The sequence below is a fragment of the Macaca fascicularis genome, chromosome 16, assembly GCF_037993035.2.
Source record: "Macaca fascicularis isolate 582-1 chromosome 16, T2T-MFA8v1.1".
NCBI classification, from domain to species: domain Eukaryota; kingdom Metazoa; phylum Chordata; class Mammalia; order Primates; family Cercopithecidae; genus Macaca; species Macaca fascicularis.
Genome location: NC_088390.1, coordinates 62560315 through 62579811, shown reverse-complemented (window position 1 = coordinate 62579811; position 19497 = coordinate 62560315). Strand labels below are relative to the sequence as shown.

The window sequence follows — 19497 nt, the reverse complement described above, 5'->3', positions numbered from 1 at the left end:
TAATCCCAGCGATTTGGAAGGCTGAGGTGGGTGGATCACTTGAGGTCAGGAGTTTGAGACCAGCCTGGCCAATATGGTGAAACCCTGCCTCTACTAAAAATATAAAAATTAGCTCAGTGTGGTAGCAGGCACCTGTAATCCCACCTATTCAGGAGGCTGAGGCAGGAGAATCACTTGAACTCGGGAGGTAGAAGTTGCAGTGAGCCGAGATTGCGCCACTGCATTCCAACTTGGGTGATGGCGTAAGACTCTGTCTCAAAAAAAAAAAAAAAAAAAAAAAAAGAAGAAAGGAAAAAGAAAGTCACTTCTTTTCATAGAACCCCCTAACTGTGGGCTCCATCTGTGAAGGCAGGGCCCAGGCGGACACAGCCCTTGTCCATCCCCTCCCTCAGCGGGCATCAGCGCTGGGCTGGCAGGATCAGGGTAGAGTCATTGCTTGGTTAGTAGAGACTAACTAATTCTGCCAGAGTGCCTTCCAATACAGATCCAGGAGGGCCCGGGTGTGACTCCTGTCCTTCTGGAGGGGGATCAGCTAAACCACCGTCCCAGGTCAGCTTCCTGACTGCAAATGCGAGGCTCACACCTTAACCAGGAGCCATGCAAGATTCTCTCCTTCCCTTGTCCTCCCCATGAATCATCAGCCTGACCTGTTGGCTCTGCCCTGGAGATATCCCTTGCACCAGGCCACTGTTCCTGAAGTCCTCTGATGTCTCCCTGGAACAAGCCCCCAGTGTCTCTCACCTGGACTCTGTTAGAGCCTCTTATTAGATCTCCATCTCCCTGGGCCCCACGGTCTATTCCACAGGGAGTAGCTAGGGGCTGGGAGGGCATCCCAGTGCTCCTCTGCTCAGAGCACCATTACTCTCAGGATAAAAGCCAGTGCCTCCATTAGACTGCAGACACCGAGCGCTTTGTCCTGGCCTCCCCTGGGCTCATCTCCTGCACACCCTCATTCTGGCTCACCCCTCTTAACTGCTGGGCCTGCTTGGTGTTCCCTGAACAGACCAAGCTCCTTCTTCCTTAGGGATTTTGCCTCTGCTGTGCCCTTGGCCTGGAATGATCTTCCCTGGGGGTCTGAGGGCTCCTTTGCCTCATTCAGGTCTCTGTTCATGCGTCACCTCCTCAGAGAGGCCTTCCCTGATCACCCCTCAGTGGCCTTCCCTGCTGACCCCCTCCCTGGCTTTGCTATTCTGCCCCCTACCCCCAAATGAAAGCCCCAGGAGGGCAGGCAGCTTTCGACTGCCCTGCTCTTGAAGCCCAGAGTCTAGAAGGTGCCTGGCACACCGAGGGTGGACCATAATTCGTGTTAAATGAAAAAAAAAATAAATAAAAGGGCTTCAGGAGAAGGCTCCATTTTGGCAAATAATCATTAAAAGTTTACTATGCTGGAGTCAGCCCTGGGGCTAGATATAGAAGCTCGAAGTCTAGATGAGGAGACAGAGCTGTGGTGTGTGCTGGGCGAGTGGGTGGGGGTGGGAACGCTGTCGAGCCTGAGCGGGTCAGGGCGGACATCTCAGGGAGGAGACACTCATGCCAGTGGAAGTGAGAGGAGCTGGCACGGCTGCCTCCAGGTAAAGGGAGGAGGCAGGTGGGCAGGGAGGATGCTCTGGCCTATGCCGGGTGGAGGTGGCCTCCAGCACACAGCGGGTGTTCAGTGAAAATGCTCACCGTGTCCAAGACCCCTGCATCCGAGGAGGACAATTTGAGTTTCTGGACGGGAACCTTCCCAGGTGACGGGGAGTACAGAGCTGAAGCTTCCCCTCAGGAGTCATGGGATCAGATGGGTTTTGAAATGGAAAGATTTTGCTTATGGAGGGGTCTTGCTCATCTGGGACTGCCCAGCGTCTGTTCTTGAGGGAGGCAGCATCGCCCCCACAGCCCACCAGGATCCTGATGGGAGGGAAGTTTGTCGGCCAGAAGGGAGCAGGGAAGCACCCAGGTGCCCTGTCCTGGGTGCTGGGAATCCAGGCAGGCACCTGGACATTTCCTTTCTCTCTGTCCTGTGTCTGGCACGCTCCCTGCCCCAGTCCAGATGGAATGGGTCACAGCTTGAGGTGGGGCGGAGGCGTCAAATGAGGCCCAAATTGAGTAGGGCAGGGCAAAGGTCGAGAGAGACACCCCTGGCTAAGATCGGTGTGGGGGAGGGGAGCCTCCCTGTGTGGAGTGAGCCTGAGCCTGCTCACGTCCTCCACTTCAGGGAGAGAGAGTGAGGAGGAAGCCAGGCCCCTGTCTTCCCAGGCTGTGGAATGTGGCACCTGAGGGAAGCTGGCCCCTGGACCAGGGACTATTCCCTGCAAGACTCGGCTCTCCCTCCCCACCCACACCATCTGCCCTGGTTCCGGTCAGGCTGGTTTTTCCTCCCCTGAGGACTCGGAGAGGAACACCAGGGGCCATCCTGACCTAGCTTACTTGCCCTGCCCTCCCCCTTTCCTGGGTTTCCACTTCTCAGGAAGCCTCTGAGATGGGCTGCAGCCCAAATGGCCAGACCTGGGCTGTAGGGAGGTTCAAGTCCCGAGAGCATCAGCCTCCTGACCCGAGGGCGGCTTTGGGCTGCTCATGACGTGGCCAGCGCTGCCCTGTCCCGGCTGCTGGGCTCTTCAAGACGGTGAATAGGATTCTTCCCCATCTGGGCAAGAGTAAGGCTCCCCAAGAGATGGATGGGTCCCAGGGCTGGGGGATGGTGGTGGCAGGGGTCTTGCTTAGCTGAGACTGTCCAGGACTCGGCCAGCATCTCTGGTACACAGCAGTGCTTTGTGCAGGGTCCTTGTCTTTCATCACTCCCATTTGTCATCAGGTCATAACAGCATGTCTTGTCTCTGTCCTTTACTCTCTAGCCCATCACTATGGCTAGGTTCAGACCCTCTCCTCTCTAGCATAGACTATTTTAAAAGACCCTAGACTGGATTCTTTATCCCTGGTCATCCCTGCTTCCCTTGACACATCAACCCATTCACCACACAGAACCCACATCCCATCCCTGATGAAAATGACTTTCCATGGTCTTGCTTGCAGCTCCGCCACAGCTGACCTTGTCCTCAGGGTCCCCCTCCCCTCCCCTCCTGCCATGGCCCAACCATATTGAATTGCCAGTAGTCTCCCAAGCTGGGCCTGGTTACTCATCTCTTCCAGGCCCCCATTCTCTTTACTCTTCTGCCTGAGAAACACCTACTGGTCTGTCAGCTTCTTGCTCAAGGGCCATGGCTCTGTAACTAAACAGCTCTCAATGCCCCCGGCAGACATAATTCCCAGCGTCTACATACTTGATTGCATTGCTTGTTTTGAGGCATAAATGCTACTGGCTCAATAGCTCTAGCCTGATGGCCCACATGGTGGCTCCCACTCCAGCACCCCTAAAGATCCTCCAGCTATTTCAGAAAGTCCCCAGGGCAATGCCTCACATGTGCCCACAAGGTGGCTACTGTCTTGCATAGAATACCCTGTGCTCTGCCATCAGCTGTAGCTCTACAAGTCTATGCCACCACCTGGGAAAGCCTTGTTGCTTATTGTGAGAACACCCAGGGGAGCCAAATTCAGATGCTTCCAGACCATGGATCCTTGGAGAGCCAGAGTGGGAGTGGCTTTCCTCAGGTGTAAGTCATTGGCCGCAAGGAGCTCTCCCTGTACTCAGACTCTTCCAAAGTTCTTCTTGTCCCTTTCGCCTTCTTGCTTCATAAAGAAGTAAAACTAGCCTGGCGGACCCAAGGGTGGAAGCAGGAGCATAGAAACCCTTTCCAGGGTCTCTCTTTTCCTCACATCGAATTCTCCCTCTTCCAAAACTTCCTCTCTCATTTCTCAATTCAAGGCTAGGGTTGGTGTGGATGAGCGGAGACAGTGATGTCAATGGTGAGGGTAGGGAGGGGAAGAGGGTATTGACTATATTAAATATGGCTAGTTCTAAATGTCCTTGGTTTAGTGTTACTTAAGAAATTATTATTTTAATTAATAAGAAATACACAAATACATTTAATTAACAAGAAATACACAAATACATTCTTATAAAACTTAAAACCATAGAGATTACGCTTAGGTTCCTGTTGGCTTACCATCCTTCAATTCCTTCCTTATCTATGCATATATTCATACATATTCATATGGGCCTTAGCAATAAGTCATCTTTTGAGTGTATGTTGACATGAATTGATCATGTTAAGGTTGTTGCTCTCCAACTGGATTTACTGTACCCAACAACTAGTGTTTTTTTTTTTTTCTTTTGAGATGGAGTTTTGCTCTTGTCGCCCAGGCTAGAGTGTGATAGCTCCATCTCAGCTCACTACAACCTCTGCCCCCCGGGTTCAAGCAGCTCTGCCTCAGCTTCCTGAGTAGCTGAGATTACAGGCACCTGCTGCCACACCTGGCTAATTTTTGTACTTTTAGTAGAGACGGGATTTCACCATGTTGGCCAGGCTGGTCTCGAACTCCTGATCTCAGGTGATCCTCCCACCTTGGCCTCCCAAAGTGCTGGGATTACAGGCGTGAGCGACCGTGCCCAGCCCAATAACTAGTTCTTTAGGGTTTTCAATGTCACTATTCATTGTCATTCCTCATTCCACTTCATTTCTAGTCCTCCACAGCATGGATGTTACATAGTTACTCACCACCTCCCTGCCATTAGTGATTGTGTCTGCACTACAGCAAACAATGCTGCACAGGGCATCCTTTTATCTGTCTTCCTCAATACATGGGCCAGGGTTTCTTTCGGGTGAACGTGAAGAGTGGAACTAATGGCTCATGGGGTGTGTGAATGTTAAAAAATGACGACATTGTCAAATTGCCCTGCGAAGTGGTTACTACAACCCACCTCCCACCAATGTGTTTGAGGAGGTTCATTTACTCCCAGCTTCCCTACGCTTGACATCATCAAACTTTGTGAGCGGGCCAGTCTAATCAGGAAAAGTTAATCTCCTGTCTTCTCCTGAATTGGGGAGAGGGGGTCCCCTGGCTGCCTTAGTTGGGTAGGGGTGTGGGAGGGGGCCTGGTGCTGTTGACAGAAACCTCCAGCCAGCCCTGCTTGTGGCCCCTCTTCCACTTTTCCTCTCCAAGTCTGTGGTGCTCCAATTCCTGAACTTCTCTAGAGTATGTTGAAAATGTGCTTGCCTCTCATGGACTTCCTGCTTTCTCCTCTGTTGACCCCTTCCTAATCCCCCAAACCCTAGGTCTCAGCTTTCTCTCATCTTCTGTGTTACCATTTTTGAGCTTTAAAGCTTTTGTTGACATTTCTCATCTTTGGCCCTCCCTCCTTCCTTTCCTTTCCTCTCCTCTCCTCTCCTCTCCTTTCTTCCTCCCTTCCAGCTGGGTCTCACTCTGTCACCCAGGCTGGAGTGCAGTGACACAATCTTGGCTCTCTACAGTCTCCACCTTCCAAGCTCAAATGATCCTCTCACCTCAGCCTCCTGTGTAGCTGGGACTACAGGTGCACACAACCATGCCCAGCTATTTTTTTGCATTTTTGGTAGAGATGGGGGTTTGCCATGTTGAGACTAGGCCAGTCTCAAACTCCTGAGCTCAAGGAGTCTGCCCGCCTCAGCCTTCCAAGGCGCTGGGATTACAGGCATGTGCCACTGTGCCTCGCCTCTTCTTCCATTTTCTTAAAATACTCCTTAACTGTCATATCATAGCAGGGTTTCAGGAAAGAGTGAAAATTGATGTAGCTATTGAACCTACCACATTTCACCAAAGCTAATACACTTCTATACTCCCCCTACAAGATTGTCAGCCTCTTAGAGGCAGGAAATGTTTGTATTTACTTCTGTGCCCTGGCCCCTGGCAGCATGCATAGCACAGAAGCAGCCCTTGATGGATGTTCACTGAATGAATGGAGGAGCGGGTGAGGAAGCACCTGGTGCTGGTGGTCCCTGGGGAAGGGGAGGGCGTTCAGGTAAGGAGCTACTAATTGACAGGACATGCAAGCTCATGAAGTTTTCCACTCATTTACCTTTCCTCTCCTCCAGGTTATGAACAGAGCCTTCTGCTTTGCTCATGGACATTAGTCTGTCTCCTCTGCTAGGCTCAACTTGGAGGAAACTTGCTTGAATGGCCCGTTGACTGACCAAACAAATAATTGTATATGGGAACAGGCAGGGCAAGTTGGGATCTTGGCATATGATACAATGCCTTTCCCAAATTGGTGGCTTTTTCTCCAGGGCAACAGAAGAAGGCACCTTGACCCCTTTCTCATGAGAAGAGGGCAGCATTAGCGATCGGGACTGTGGCTTGAGGGAGTTAAAGATTTTGGCCCAAATACCCAGTCCACTACTTATTTGTGTGACCTTGGACAAGGTATTAACCATTTTGAGTCTCAACTTTCTTGACCGTAAAATGGGGACAATAATACTTAATTAACATGATTCATTGAGGTAATATATGCAGAGTGTTTTAGCATGGAGCCTGGCCCAGTAGATGTTGGCTATGATTATTTACTGTGTTATTATTACCTTGGTCATCATTATTCTTGTTGTCATTATCACACCATGCCATTCTATCCAAGGACTAGGTCTCTCACCCCCAGCTTCTTTCCTGTGATCTCCAACCACTATATCATTTCTCCTGGGATGATGAAAGCTCCCCTACCTTTAACCTCTCCACTCTGGGAACCACCTGCATCTGCTGAAGGGTAAGAAGCTTCGTGCTCATGTCTGAGTGGAGATGCAGAGAGGGCCTCAGCCTCAGTGTTAGGAGTTAGAAACGAATTCCAGATCTGCCACAATTCCGTCAGTTGAATCATCATGTGACCCCAGGAAAGTCACTTTACCTCTCTGAGCACCCTGGGGCTGGACTGGCGTTTTCTGTAATTCATGGGTTATTAATAGATATTTAAAGATTCCATGGTCCAGTACATTTGGGAAATACTGGTTAAAGAAAGTTAAATAATAACACTTGTAGCCAAAATTATAGTAACAAATACTATAAAACAACAACATTATATAATAATAATAATAATGCTGTTTGAGTGCTCACTATTTGCCAGGTGTTGTGATAAACCTTTTACAAGCACCATTACATTTATTACTTGAAGCAGCCCTCTGAAATAGGTATCCTCCTCCTCCTCATCATTATTATCATCTCTATTTTACAAATGAGGAACTGAGGTTTCCAAGGCTTTTGGTACTGTGCCTTGTGAAACTCCAAAAGAGAGTCAGAGAGAGCAGAGTTTCTGATCTTACTTGACAGGGATCATCTCTTTTCCTACAGGGATCCTATAGTGCTGGGGTTCTGTAGAATCAAGTTGGGGAAGGCTGGGCAGGATCCTGCCTGGGATTGCTTTGAGCTCACTGTTCCATACCCATCACTTCCGACCCTCTGTACCCCTCTTCTGCAGACCCCAGACCTGAGACTGGAGACATGAACTTTGGATGGGTGCTCCTCTGACCAGGTTCTGCCCTCCTGAAGCCAGAGGCTGACAGGAGCCTCCTGGTTGTGAGCACTGTTTCCTGAATGGGAGCAGCAGCTTGACCCCCAGTTCCATCTCTGGGTAGGGCAGCCTCTATAGACAGTTCTCCTGAGTTCTTGAGGAATCAGAAAGTGCCAAAGGCCACATAACTCATGGCCAGGCACTGTTTCTGGCCAGAGAGAGGGAACAAGGCATTCTCCCTGGCCCAGCCAACAGTTCAGTCTGGGGTTGACTGCCCTTGGAACTGGCATGATAAGATTTTGAGGGAAGGCACCCAATGGAGTTGTTTTGGGGGCTGAGACTTCCTTGGAAGGGAGAGCAGGGCCTCCGTCACTCTTGACTAATGGTCAAGAAGCTGGAGGCCAGAATCTGTTACTCCTGGCTGTGGACCTTCGGCAAGTTCCTGCCTCTCACCATGCCTCTGTTTCCTCATCTGTAAAATAGAGATAAGAATAACCTTTCCACTGGGCTGCTGTGAGGATCCAATGAGATCCGAAAAGGCCTTGTAAACTGTGCTACCCTATAGTTAACTGTTCTTCTGTTTATGGTCTTAGAGTAGGGGGCTGGGACTCCAAGTGCCTCTGAAGGCTAGGGAGCTCAGAACACCTTAATCTTATGAGTAGAACTTTGATTCTACTCTTTGCCCTTTAATACAAAGTCCCTCCCCAGACCATGCTATTAGGCCAGAAAAACAAAGCTGCCTATTGGGGCTTGGTGTGCATGGCAACTATCTGGTCAACCTCCCCTTCTCCCTAACAAGGAGCAGGCCTCCTCCTCAGGGCCAGATAAGGGAGTGACTCAGAGCAGACCAGTCCCAGGGCGCTGACTTTTATGGCTGGTCTTGGACTCCTCTTTTTCCCTCTTGGGCTCTCCAAAGACCTTCAGTCTTACTGCAACTGATTCACTAAACAGCCTCAGACTGGCCTTCATGAGGGCTCAGAGTGGTTCCTGGTGGGTTAGGGGTGTGTATTTATGGGGTTTCCTGCCCCAGTTCCAGGATGAGTTGGCAGCTAAAAGATAGTTTGCTGGGAACTTAGGTTTCTGAGGCCGGAGACAAGTCTCCACCAGTCACAGGTGACCCAGGCGATAATACACAGAGAGGAGGGCTGAGCTGGGCCACCCCTCTTTTCATGAGGGGAAACTGAGGCCCAGAGATGGGCAGGGACTGGCCTGTCTCCCTTAACACCTTCTCAGGAGGGCCTCTGTTCCAAGCCTGGGTGAATGCTCTGCCATAAGGACAAGAAGGAATCATGGGGAGAGTTCTGGGGACAGGGGGTCATTGGGGACAGGAACTGGGGTGAGGCTGTTGCAGCACCCTGCAGTGCCTGGCAGGGGGCATGGCCCTCCAAAGAGATCCAAAGAGGCGGGTGGAATTGTTGAACAGAACAAGGGGTGGGGCTGTGTGGGGAGGAAGGCCCTGCCTCTATTGTCAAAACCCTTATCTTGTGCCCGGGCACCTTGGTGTTGCTCTGCCCAGCTCATTCAAGCACTTATACAAGGATGAGGACATGCATTCAGCAGCCCTCTGACAAGGAGGGCAGGGATTCATCCTATTTTTGCCTTTCAGTGGCAGATGCTAAATGCCTCAAGGGCAAGTTACTGGCCTCTCCCAGGCTCTGCTTCCTCATCTTGGAAATATTAAAGCAGCCCAATACTCATGTGGTTGAATGAATGCATGCTTTGGGGGATGGAAGGGAGGGGATTATCCTGGTGGCCAGGGACGAGTGGGCTTTGAGAGTTCCAGAGTGGGGGTCAGGCTGGAGCCTGGTGTTGCAAAGGTGCCAGCTGCCAGAACTGCTCCCTGCAGCTGTTCTCAGGAGTCTGTTGTCACCTGGGGCACTGAATAGCAACAGCAGGGTGAGGCAGCTTTGTCTTGGGAGGGCTGGGTTCATGCAGCTCAAAGTGCCCTCATCCGGAAACTGTGCCTTTGTCAGAGGGGACTAAAGGGGAGTTGGGCATGGGTGTTCCTAAGAAGCGGTTCTGAGAGGCTGTAATCTCCAGTGGAGGGCAGGAATCTGTGAATGCACTTTGTGGGGGGGGGTGGGCTGGTTAGGATCGCAAGCAAGGGGCTTTTAACAGGGAGTACTCTGAATGGTTATTCACTGGGGCTGGGCACGCCTGTAATCCCACGCCTGTAATCCCAGCACTTTGGGCAGCCGAGGCGGGTGGATCACTTGAGGTCAGGAGTTTGAGACCAACCTGGTCAACATAGTAAAACCCTGTCTCTACTGAAAATACAAAAATTAGCTGGTCGTGATGGCGCGCTCCTGTAATCCCAGCTACTCGGGAGGCTGAGGCAGGAGAATCGCTTGAACCCGGGAGGTGGAGGCTGAGGCAGGAGAATCGCTTGAACCCGGGAGGTGGAGGCTGCAGTGAGCCGAGATCACATCACTGCACTCCAGCCTGGGCTACAGAGAGAGACTCTGTCTCCAAAAAAAGCAAGAACAAAATCACTGGGTCGGGGGTGTGCAGGAATATGACCCCAGAGGGACTGTAATGCCCAGTGGTGTCAAACTCTGGGTGATCTAAAAGGGTCAGAACGTGGCTTCCAGGGACAGGGGTGTCTAAGTACGTCCCTGATGGGGGAAAGTCCAGAAGAGGGTCTGCAGAGCGAGAGTGGGGGCGCGGTGTGGGTCGGAGCTTCTGCGCGGACCGGGGCGGGGCAGCTCTGGAGGGCAGGGGCCTCTGGTCTCTGGGAGGGGAGGGAATTGACCAATGGGGAGAGCGCCCATATTTGCTCTCAGGAGGCTGCAAATTCCTCAGGGCTCAGATATCCGCCCCTGACACCATTCCTCCCTTCCCCCCTCCACCGGCCCCGGGCATAAAAGGCGCCAGGTGAGAGCCTCTCCGCTCTTTCCGCGAATCGCAGCGTCTGGGACCAGGGTCGCTCCGTCCGTGCTCCGCCTCGCCATGACTTCCTACAGTTATCGCCAGTCGTCGGCCACGTCGTCCTTCGGAGGCCTGGGCGGCGGCTCCGTGCGTTTTGGGCCGGGGGTCGCCTTTCGCGCGCCCAGCATGCACGGGGGCTCCGGCGGCCGCGGTGTGTCCGTGTCCTCTGCCCGCTTCGTGTCTTCGTCCTCCTCCGGGGGCTACGGCGGCGGCTACGGCGGCGTCCTGGCCGCGTCCGACGGGCTGCTGGCGGGCAACGAGAAGCTCACCATGCAGAACCTCAACGACCGCCTGGCCTCCTACCTGGACAAGGTGCGCGCCCTGGAGGCGGCCAACGGCGAGCTGGAGGTGAAAATCCGCGACTGGTACCAGAAGCAGGGGCCCGGGCCCTCCCGCGACTACAGCCACTACTACACCACCATCCAGGACCTGCGGGACAAGGTGGGCGGAGGCCCGACCGCGGGAAGTGCAGTGCACCTGCCGCGGAAACCCAGCCCCGCGGGCCGGGCGAGGTTCCAGGAGGGGCGGCTGGCGGGAGTCCGTTAGGACGTGGGAGGGTCCACAGGTGTGGCCGAGTAAAGGGGGACAGGAGATGTGCGGGACAGGACCTCGGGGCTGGATGCAGAGGCCGGGGTGGTGGAAAGGGGAGGGAACTGGGCAGGGCAGGTAAGTAGGTGGGGCCTCCGGAGGCGGCGGGGGCAAGGTCTGAGCGCCGGGAGGAAGAAGGGGCGCGGGTCAGCGAGGCCTGAAGAGTGGGGAGGAGATGGGACCCGGCTGTAGAGTGCCCAGAGGTCTAGGCCAGGGGCCGCGCTGCCGCAGGAAGATGCGAGAGTTTAGCTTTGGTGATCTGGTCCACCCGGGGCCAGTCTTGCCCCCCTACCACCGCAGCATGGGGCCTCCTGCATTCCGTTTCTCTGGCCGGAAGGGTCTGGTGTTCATCCCTCTCAGGCTTTGGCCTCCTCCCACTCTCCGGCCCTGGGGCCCGTTCCTTTAGGAAGAATGGGAGAGCCGGTCGTGGCCCCTGGGCGGGGTAAAGGAGGGAGGCTTGGTAAACCTCTGCTCGGGAGGACCCGGTACAGCGGCAGCTCCCTGTGGGAGAAAGAACGGATCTGCGTCACAGGCTCTTACAGGGGAACCCTAAGGGGCCTGAGGGGTAGGGCTTGGTCTCCACCCGCAGGGAAGGAGAAATTTATCGGGTCGTGAAGAAATGTATCAGAAGCCATGGAACATTTACAGCCGCACACGCTGGGTCCCCCAACACACAGATCCCCAAAATATTTTCCAGTGCTGTACTCGTGGCATAGACCCAGACCTACAGAACAGGAGGAAGCGCTAGAGATGTCAACAGCCAACAAAAGCAGTGCTTTACACATGCAGTTTCAATTTAAAATCACACAATTTAAAATGTTAAATTAAAATTTAAAATTACACAATTTAAAATTAAAATTTAAAATTACACAATTTAAAATTTTAAATTAAAATTTAAAATTACACAATTTTAAAATTGTGACCTACAGGGGTTAGGCACTGTGGCTCACGCCTGTAACCCCAGCACTTTGAGAGGCCAAGGTGGGGGGATTGCTTGAGCCCAGGAGTTCTAGACCAGCCTGGCAAACATGGTGAAATCCTGTCTCTACTAAAAATACAAAAATTAGCCGGGCGTGGTGGTGCATGCCAGTAATCCCAGCTACCCGGGAGGCTGAGGCAGGAGAATCGCTGGAACCCAGGAGGCAGAGCCTACAGTGAGCCGAGATTGCACGATTGCACTTCAGTCTGGGTGACAGAGTGAGACTCTGTCTCCAAAAAAAAAAAAAAAAAAAAAAAGCCGGGTACGGTGGCGTGTGCCTTGCAGTGAGCCGTACGTGATCAGTGCCACTGCACTCCAGCCTGGGGCAACAGAATGAGACCCTGTCTTCAAAAAACAAAAACAACAACAAAAAAAATTGGGACAATAAGTACATTTTACTATGCCCCCTTACGTGTTCTTTTTCTCACCTCTGTGTGTGTGTGCAAACACACACACATGAATGGGTGAAACAATTCTCACCATACTATGGGAAATCCCCTCTGATATTTTATAACCTATTTTGTTGCATTAAAAAAACTACACAATCGGCTGAGCGTGGTGGCTCACGCCTGTAATCCCAGCACTTTGGGAGGCCGAGGTGGGCAGATCACGAGGTCAGCAGATCGAGACCATCTTGGCTAACATGGTGAAACCCCGTCTCTACTAAAAATACAAAAAAGTTAGCTGGGCATGGTGGCGCCTGTAGTCCCAGCTACTCGGGAGGCTGAGGCAGGAGAATGGCGTGAACCCGGGAGGTGGAGCTTGCAGTGAGCCGAGATCGTGCCATTGCACTCCAGCCTGGGCAACAGAGCGAGACTCTCAAACAAACAAACAAAGAAACAAACAGAAAAACTATACAATCACCACCTGGTGCATTGACTAATGAGTGATGGCCTGCTCTTTGAAAAAACAGAACCCAATTACCTTAATCAATATAAGCTGGCTGTTGTGAATGCGCCCCTTAGGTCAGAAAGACCTCAGGTTGGGGTGAATTTGGATGAGGCATCATCCTAAACTTTATAGTTTCCACCTCTGTAAGATAGGAGTACACGCTGACCTAGCAGTGAGGTTCCAGAAGCTATAAAAGATGAGATACAAAGTGCCTGGCACATAATAGATACTCAACAAATGGGATTCTCTTCCCTGGGGGCAAAATGTGCTTTGCGTAGTTGGAGGGGAGTGTAGGGGGGACAGGTATAGATAAGATCTCCCCCGCATCTGGTTTATAGACCTTCTTCAGGCCATTTAGAGTTTAATTGCACACAGGTCTCAGAGATTTCCTCCCCAGGCTTGCCTTCCTGCCCTCCCCCGCCCATGCCCCCCTGGCTCCAGTGTTTCCTCCTGCCCTAGCTCCTGGGCATGGACTATTTCCAAGGCCTCCCAGAGAGTGGGCAAATGGGCGGCAGATGTTGGCTAGGGTTTTGGTCTCTAGGGAGCTGGGGTATATTCATTTGCTCCCCTCTCTCTTCTGGGAAGAAAGCAAGTGGGCAGTGCCTGTGTGTTGAACTGGTGCCAACCTCTGCCTCTGCCTTCCAGATTCTTGGTGCCACCATTGAGAACTCCAGGATTGTCCTGCAGATCGACAATGCCCGTCTAGCTGCAGATGACTTCCGAACCAAGTGAGTGTCTCTGCCCTGGGTGCTGCAGAAGCCGGGACCTGGGTAGGGGTTGGAGGCTTTGGAATCTGCCCTCACCTAGCCTAGCTGGCCTGAAGCTAACCCCTTATGGACTCCTGAAATCTGGGGAGGTAGGGAAGTCTTCAGAGATGCCGGGGAAGCTCTGCCTGGCTGCAACTATTTCCTTTGAAAGGTTTGAGACCGAGCAAGCTCTGCGTATGAGCGTGGAGGCCGACATCAACGGCCTGCGCAGGGTGCTGGATGAGCTGACCCTGGCCAGGACTGACCTGGAGATGCAGATTGAAGGCCTGAAGGAAGAGCTGGCCTACCTGAAGAAGAACCATGAGGAGGTGGGTTTCAAGCTGGGTCTTTCTTCCATCCTTCCCTAACCTCCCAGGGCTGAAGACTCTTTTATTCTGTATTCTCTGACCATGGTAACACTTGGTGCACCCTCACCATGGCCCTGGGTGTGGGATTATGGATCCCAGGGTTCCAAGAGGAATCAGTGATGACCCAGTCTGTCCCCCAGTGCTAGTTACTAGGTCTGTACCTGAAAACTAAGCCCCTTTGGCCTGAAAGGTGGGGAAGTGACCTGGGCCAGGCACAGCGGGGTCTGGGCCCTGACATGCCCATCTCTGCTATATCTTTTCAGGAAATCAGTGTGCTGAGGGGCCAAGTGGGAGGGTGGGGAAGTGACCTGGGCCAGGCCCAGCGGGGTCTGGGCCCTGACATGCCCATCTCTGCTGTATCTTTTCAGGAAATCAGTGTGCTGAGGGGCCAAGTGGGAGGCCAGGTCAGTGTGGAGGTGGATTCGGCTCCGGGCACCGATCTCGCCAAGATCCTGAGTGACATGCGAAGCCAATACGAGGTCATGGCCGAGCAGAACCGGAAGGATGCTGAAGCCTGGTTCACCAGCCGGGTACGCAGAGGGAAGCAGGCACCCTTTGGGGGTTGGCAAGGGGAGGGCTTCGTGTTCCCTACGTGAAGGTCTGCCTCAGTGCTTATTTCCTCTTCCTCCTTTCTATGCAGACTGAAGAATTGAACCGGGAGGTGGCTGGCCACACGGAGCAGCTCCAGATAAGCAGGTCCGAGGTCACTGACCTGCGGCGCACCCTCCAGGGTCTTGAGATTGAGCTGCAGTCCCAGCTGAGCATGGTATGTGTCCCCCTGCTTCCCTGTGCAATGCACACTTATGCGCTTACAGCCTAGGGCAACCTGGCTGGTGGCTGTGCCCACGCCCTGTCTGGGAACCAGGCTCTGCTGAGTAACCCCCCCCCCCCACCCTCAGAAAGCTGCTTTGGAAGACACACTGGCAGAAACCGAGGCGCGCTTTGGAGCCCAGCTGGCGCATATCCAGGCACTGATCAGTGGTGTTGAAGCCCAGCTGGGTGATGTGCGAGCTGATAGTGAGCGGCAGAATCAGGAGTACCAGCGGCTCATGGACATCAAGTCGCGGCTGGAGCAGGAGATTGCCACCTACCGCAGCCTGCTCGAGGGCCAGGAAGATCACTACAACAACCTGTCCGCCTCCAAGGTCCTCTGAGGCAGCAGGCTCTGGGGGCTTCTGCTGTCCTTCGGAGGGTGTCTCCTGGGTAAGGGGATGGGAAGGAAGGGACCCTTACCCCTGGCTCTTCCCCTGACCTTCCAATAAAATTTTATTGTCCAAGGGAGGAAGGATGTTCGGTTTGTTATTTCAGCCCATGGAGAAATGGGTTAGGCCTTGGCCGTGTTTAGGTTTTATTTGAACCAAAGTTCACTCTGTCCCAGGAAAGCGGGGGGAGGATACTCACATACTTTGCCTGTAATGGTAATTCCTGTTTGCAGAAGCAGAAGGCTTCATTTATTCAACCTGTTCCTTAAAATAACCTTGTGAAATAAGCGTTGCTTCCTTTTTACAGAGGTAAACTAAGGCTCAGAGAGGTGAAGTGGTTTGTTCTATATGTAGCTACTCTAACGCATGGCAAAGGTGGGATTTGAAATTGTTTTTGCTTCCAGATTTAGTTTTCTTTCTACTCCCCGGGGGGTTGAGGTATCTGTGTGAAATTTATTGAACACATACTATGTGCCATTGAATAAAAAACAGCCCTAAAAGGTAGTGTGAGCTGCATGTTATAGATCAGGAAATAGGCTCAGAGAGGTTCAGTAACTTGTCCAAGGCCACACAGTGACTACACGGTAGAGCCAGAACTAGAACCTAAGTTACCTGATTCTTAGCCCATGGTGCCATCCCCAGCCAGGTGGTCTCCTGGAGTTGATGCCCCTGGTGCCCATCTTGCTGACATTCCAGTCTCGCTCCATAGGAAGGCTCAGGCTGGGGATCCCTAGGGGCAGTTCCTCCTGACACATTTCTCCACCTCACCGAAACGGGATTTGGGGCCAGGCATCCTGCTTGGAGCAAGGCTGGGGAGGCTGTACCTGTCAGTGTGTGTTGTGTGTGTGCATGCACTAACACATTCACCCATTTTTGGGGCAGCCCTGCATAAGCCCTTTAATGCCCACCAGCCCATACCTGGGCCCAGAGCCTGGAATGGGACCCAGCAGTGACCCAGACCTCCCAAAGAGACCCCCAACTTGGCTTGCCTGGGGCCTGCCCTGGGCCAGCAATAGAACGAAGTCCCAGCTTCCTGGTACAACTCTGCCCTTGGGTGGGTATGGCCCTGCTCCTGTGGTTTACAGTTCAGCTGCCAAGAACTGAGGCCAATTCAAGGTAAGGACTCTCGAGGCCCCAAAAGAAGTCCCACTTCTTCCTGGTGGAGAGGTGAGGGCTGCAGGCCCAATCCTGTGAGTAACGGGGACAAGTGAGGGATATTAGTTCCACACCCCATGCTGCCAAATGTACTCAGCACCCTGCTAAGGAGACCGGAGACCCCATCATGGCCATGGCCCGAAGGAGGAGCTGTTTCCTCCATTTCCTGTGGGTCTCAGGTTGATTATGAACATGTAACCCCAGAGCCCCCCTGCTGTAGCCTGGACTGGGACCCCCTTCTGCCCCCTCCCCAGCTGTCCTGGCCTCCAGCACCCACAAACCCCCACCCCCCACTTCTCAGGAAGCCTTGGAGTTAGAGGGAGAGGCCTGGCTGCACCCCCAGCTGGGACTGCCCAGAAGCACCTGTCCCTGCCCATGAAAGCCTCCCTTGTCATAGCTGAAACCTTCCCTCTGCCTCAGGGGCCCCTGGAATGTGGCTGTGGGGCGGGGTCTGGGCCCACATAGGTGGGGCAGGTGACTGTCAGGTCTCAGGCCCGAGTGTCAGGAATGAAGCCTTCCTTTGTGTGTGCACTGTGCGGGGTGGGGCTGGACTGGAGACCTGGGATAGGAGAGAGAGGGGAGTGGGGGAGTTGGGGGGAGCGCCTCTACCTCCTGGTCATTGTGGCCACTTCAGTCTGTTGAGCATTTCCTGTGAGTCATCTTGCTCCATCTGAGAGTCAGGCTGGGCTGGAGTTATTCCCATTTTCCTGATTGGTAGACTGAGGATCAGGGAGAGGAGGGTCATTACCCAAAGCCACCCACCTGGTAAACCGGAAAAGAGCGGTTTAAAGGTATGTCTCTGGGCTCCAGGTCACGCCCTCGGTCCGTGGCATTTCCCTGAGGAACAGGGGAGGTGTGGGAGGGTTCTAAGGTTGATGAAGACTTCCTTCTCTTTGTGCCCTCAAATGCTCACTATGGCCCTGAGGCTGGCGGAGTCTGTTAACAGCCCCAGTTTAAATCAGGAACCAGGCTCAGAGACGTTGATTCTCTTTCCACCGGGCTGCACTGCCTCATTCCAAGGAGAAACGGCTGACTCCACAGACGGCCCCATCTGGCTGCAGTGGGCAAAGATCAGAAACTGGCACAGCATCCTGGGCAGGCTGCCTGGGGCAGGGCCGGGGCTACAGCCTGGGCTGGGGCCAGACAGAGCTTTATCCTCGCAAGGCCATCCCACCTGGGCTAATGAAGAGGCCCCGGGCCCCACCCAGATCTGGAGCCCACGGTAGCGGTTTGGACTGAAACCAGGGGTTTGTGTGTGAGCTGCCGCCCCTGGCCCGGGCCTGTGAGTGTAGGGAAAGCCACCTCGCGGGGCTGCTGGAGGAGAGTCAGGTGCAGAAGGGGATCTGGCTGGGGTCCAGCCCTTCCTCACCCCGGGGTGATGGGCCAGTAATTGTTCTTGTATTAATTGCTGGGGCCACAATGTCTGCAGAGGCTTTTAATGAGCTCTGGATGATCTGAGTTTGATTATTTTTCTTTCGGAGGAAAAGACAATACCCTCCCACCATGAGACAATACCACACTGTGTGTGCCCAGCACTGGAGGCCAGGCTCACTGTGGAGCTGGGCGAGAAGGAACCCACCCCCAGCCTTGCTGGCTGGCAGTTCCCCTTGCCAGCCCAGCTCAGATGCAGGAATGTGGGGTCTGCAGGAAGGACTCTTTTTCCCGTGCCCTGTTTGGTTGAGGGTGTGAGGACCTGTTTGAGTCCTGGCTTTGCCCCTTACCACTGGTGCCACCTGGCACAAGTTGCTTCACTTCTCCAAGTTTCAATTTCGTTCTTTCTGAATCTTGGGTGGGGGTCACCCTCTGTTGGGAGGATGAGAAGAGGCGATGGAAGCAAAAGTCCTTTGTGAATCACAAAGTGCAGGGTAGAAGTAAAGGATTATGCTATTACAGCAAAAGAAGGACCTAAGAACACCCTGCGTTGCCCCACGGGCGCTGGCTATGGCAGAGCGATGCCGCTGAGCCGAAGAACATGCTGAGGCTCACAGGGCATGTTCTGATGCCCAATGACAAAGCCCCTCCTGGTGAGGGCACTCAGGCCCAGGTGCTGGTCATGCACCCTGGCCCTTGCATGTCTGGCACCTGGGTGGGGATCCAGGAGGAGGCAGGATGGTGACTGTTGGGCCGCACGGCTTCCCTGGAAGTGAGAGTTGAGAGTGCCCCCGCCACAGGGAAATGCAGACTTAAAAAGGTAAATGTCCACAGTCTTACCGTGGTAATTGGTAGAGTCAGGATTTGAACCCGGGCCTCACAGTCTTACCATGGTAATTGATAGAGCCAGGATTTAAACCCCAGGCCTGAGGGACTCCGGAGCCCTGTCCACTTCACCATGCTGCAACCTGGGCTAGGAATCCTCTTCCTGAGTTTCTGTAAGCCCTGGGGCCAGGTCCGGAGGGCCGGGCCACACCTCCAAGAGGCACTGCCCACAGGTGTCAGTTGTCCCTGGAAAGGTGTCCCTGAGCCGGTGGCAGAGAAAAGGGCTCTCCTGAGTGTTCAACTCCCCATCTTTGTGAAGTGATGCCTTGGTCTTCAAGATCTCCAGTGTCTTCCAGCCTGCCCGCCAATCTCCCATCTCTTCCCTTCCACAGCACTCAGGCACATAGAGCCTTCTGCAGCGGCCCCTCCCCAGCCAGCACTTGACAGGACAGATGGGGGCTAATCTGGCCCTGCTAAGCAGCAACATGCTGCTTGGAACTTGCCCCAGCCTTATCAGCGGAGGTCTGCCCCAACACATCCCAGAAGCGAGCAAAGGTTCAGCGCTATGCAGTTGGCAGGTGTCGGGATCATCAGTCATCCCCTTGTCAGCCCCGAGCCTGCTGGGCTTTTGTGAGGGTGCCAGGGACATAGGCTGGAGGCTGGCAGGAGGGGAGTAGAGGTGGGAGGAGGGGAGTCCATCTGCAGCACCAGGGAAGGGATGGATGCTGGCTCCTCTGGTCACCTCAGCTGGAACACTACTCAAGGTCCCTGGCTCCTGTCCTCCAACTGGGGGTCCTGCATTCCCATCCCCAGAGGCCTCCACTCCCCCTGAGCCCTGCAGTCTCTCACTCACTCACAGGGTTTTGAGTTGGATAACACAGTGTAATGATCAAGAAGTGGACTCCCAAACCGAGAACACGGAGCTGTCCCCTTGGGCAGAGGCTCAGGGCTCGGGGCAGTGGAGAAGTCCAGCTGAGGGCACAGTGGCTTGAGCTGCTCTCAGTTCAGCTAGAGGCTTTGGTAGCTGTGCTGTGATGAGAGTTCACTCCCTGCTGCTCTCTTCTGGCATGGAGAGATGAACCTGTAATCCAAGTGT

At 53.6% G+C, this 19497-nt stretch overlaps 1 protein-coding gene across 2 annotated transcripts; it reads left to right on the top strand.

Annotated features, from left to right (window-relative positions):
* The first annotated feature begins 10236 nt into the window (after positions 1–10236).
* On the top strand, positions 10237–15129 carry KRT19 (keratin 19). Of its 2 annotated transcripts, none has more exons than XM_005584184.4 (6): positions 10237–10717; positions 13380–13462; positions 13653–13809; positions 14217–14378; positions 14489–14614; positions 14748–15129. In XM_005584184.4, exons 1-6 carry the CDS (start codon positions 10298–10300, stop codon positions 15000–15002), a joined length of 1203 nt encoding a protein of 400 aa, XP_005584241.3. In that variant the 5' UTR covers positions 10237–10297; the 3' UTR covers positions 15003–15129. The 2 variants fall into 2 exon arrangements, with proteins under 2 accessions (XP_005584241.3, XP_073875667.1); XM_074019566.1 differs by having other exon boundaries at positions 14112–14378.
* The last annotated feature ends 4368 nt before the right edge of the window (positions 15130–19497 follow it).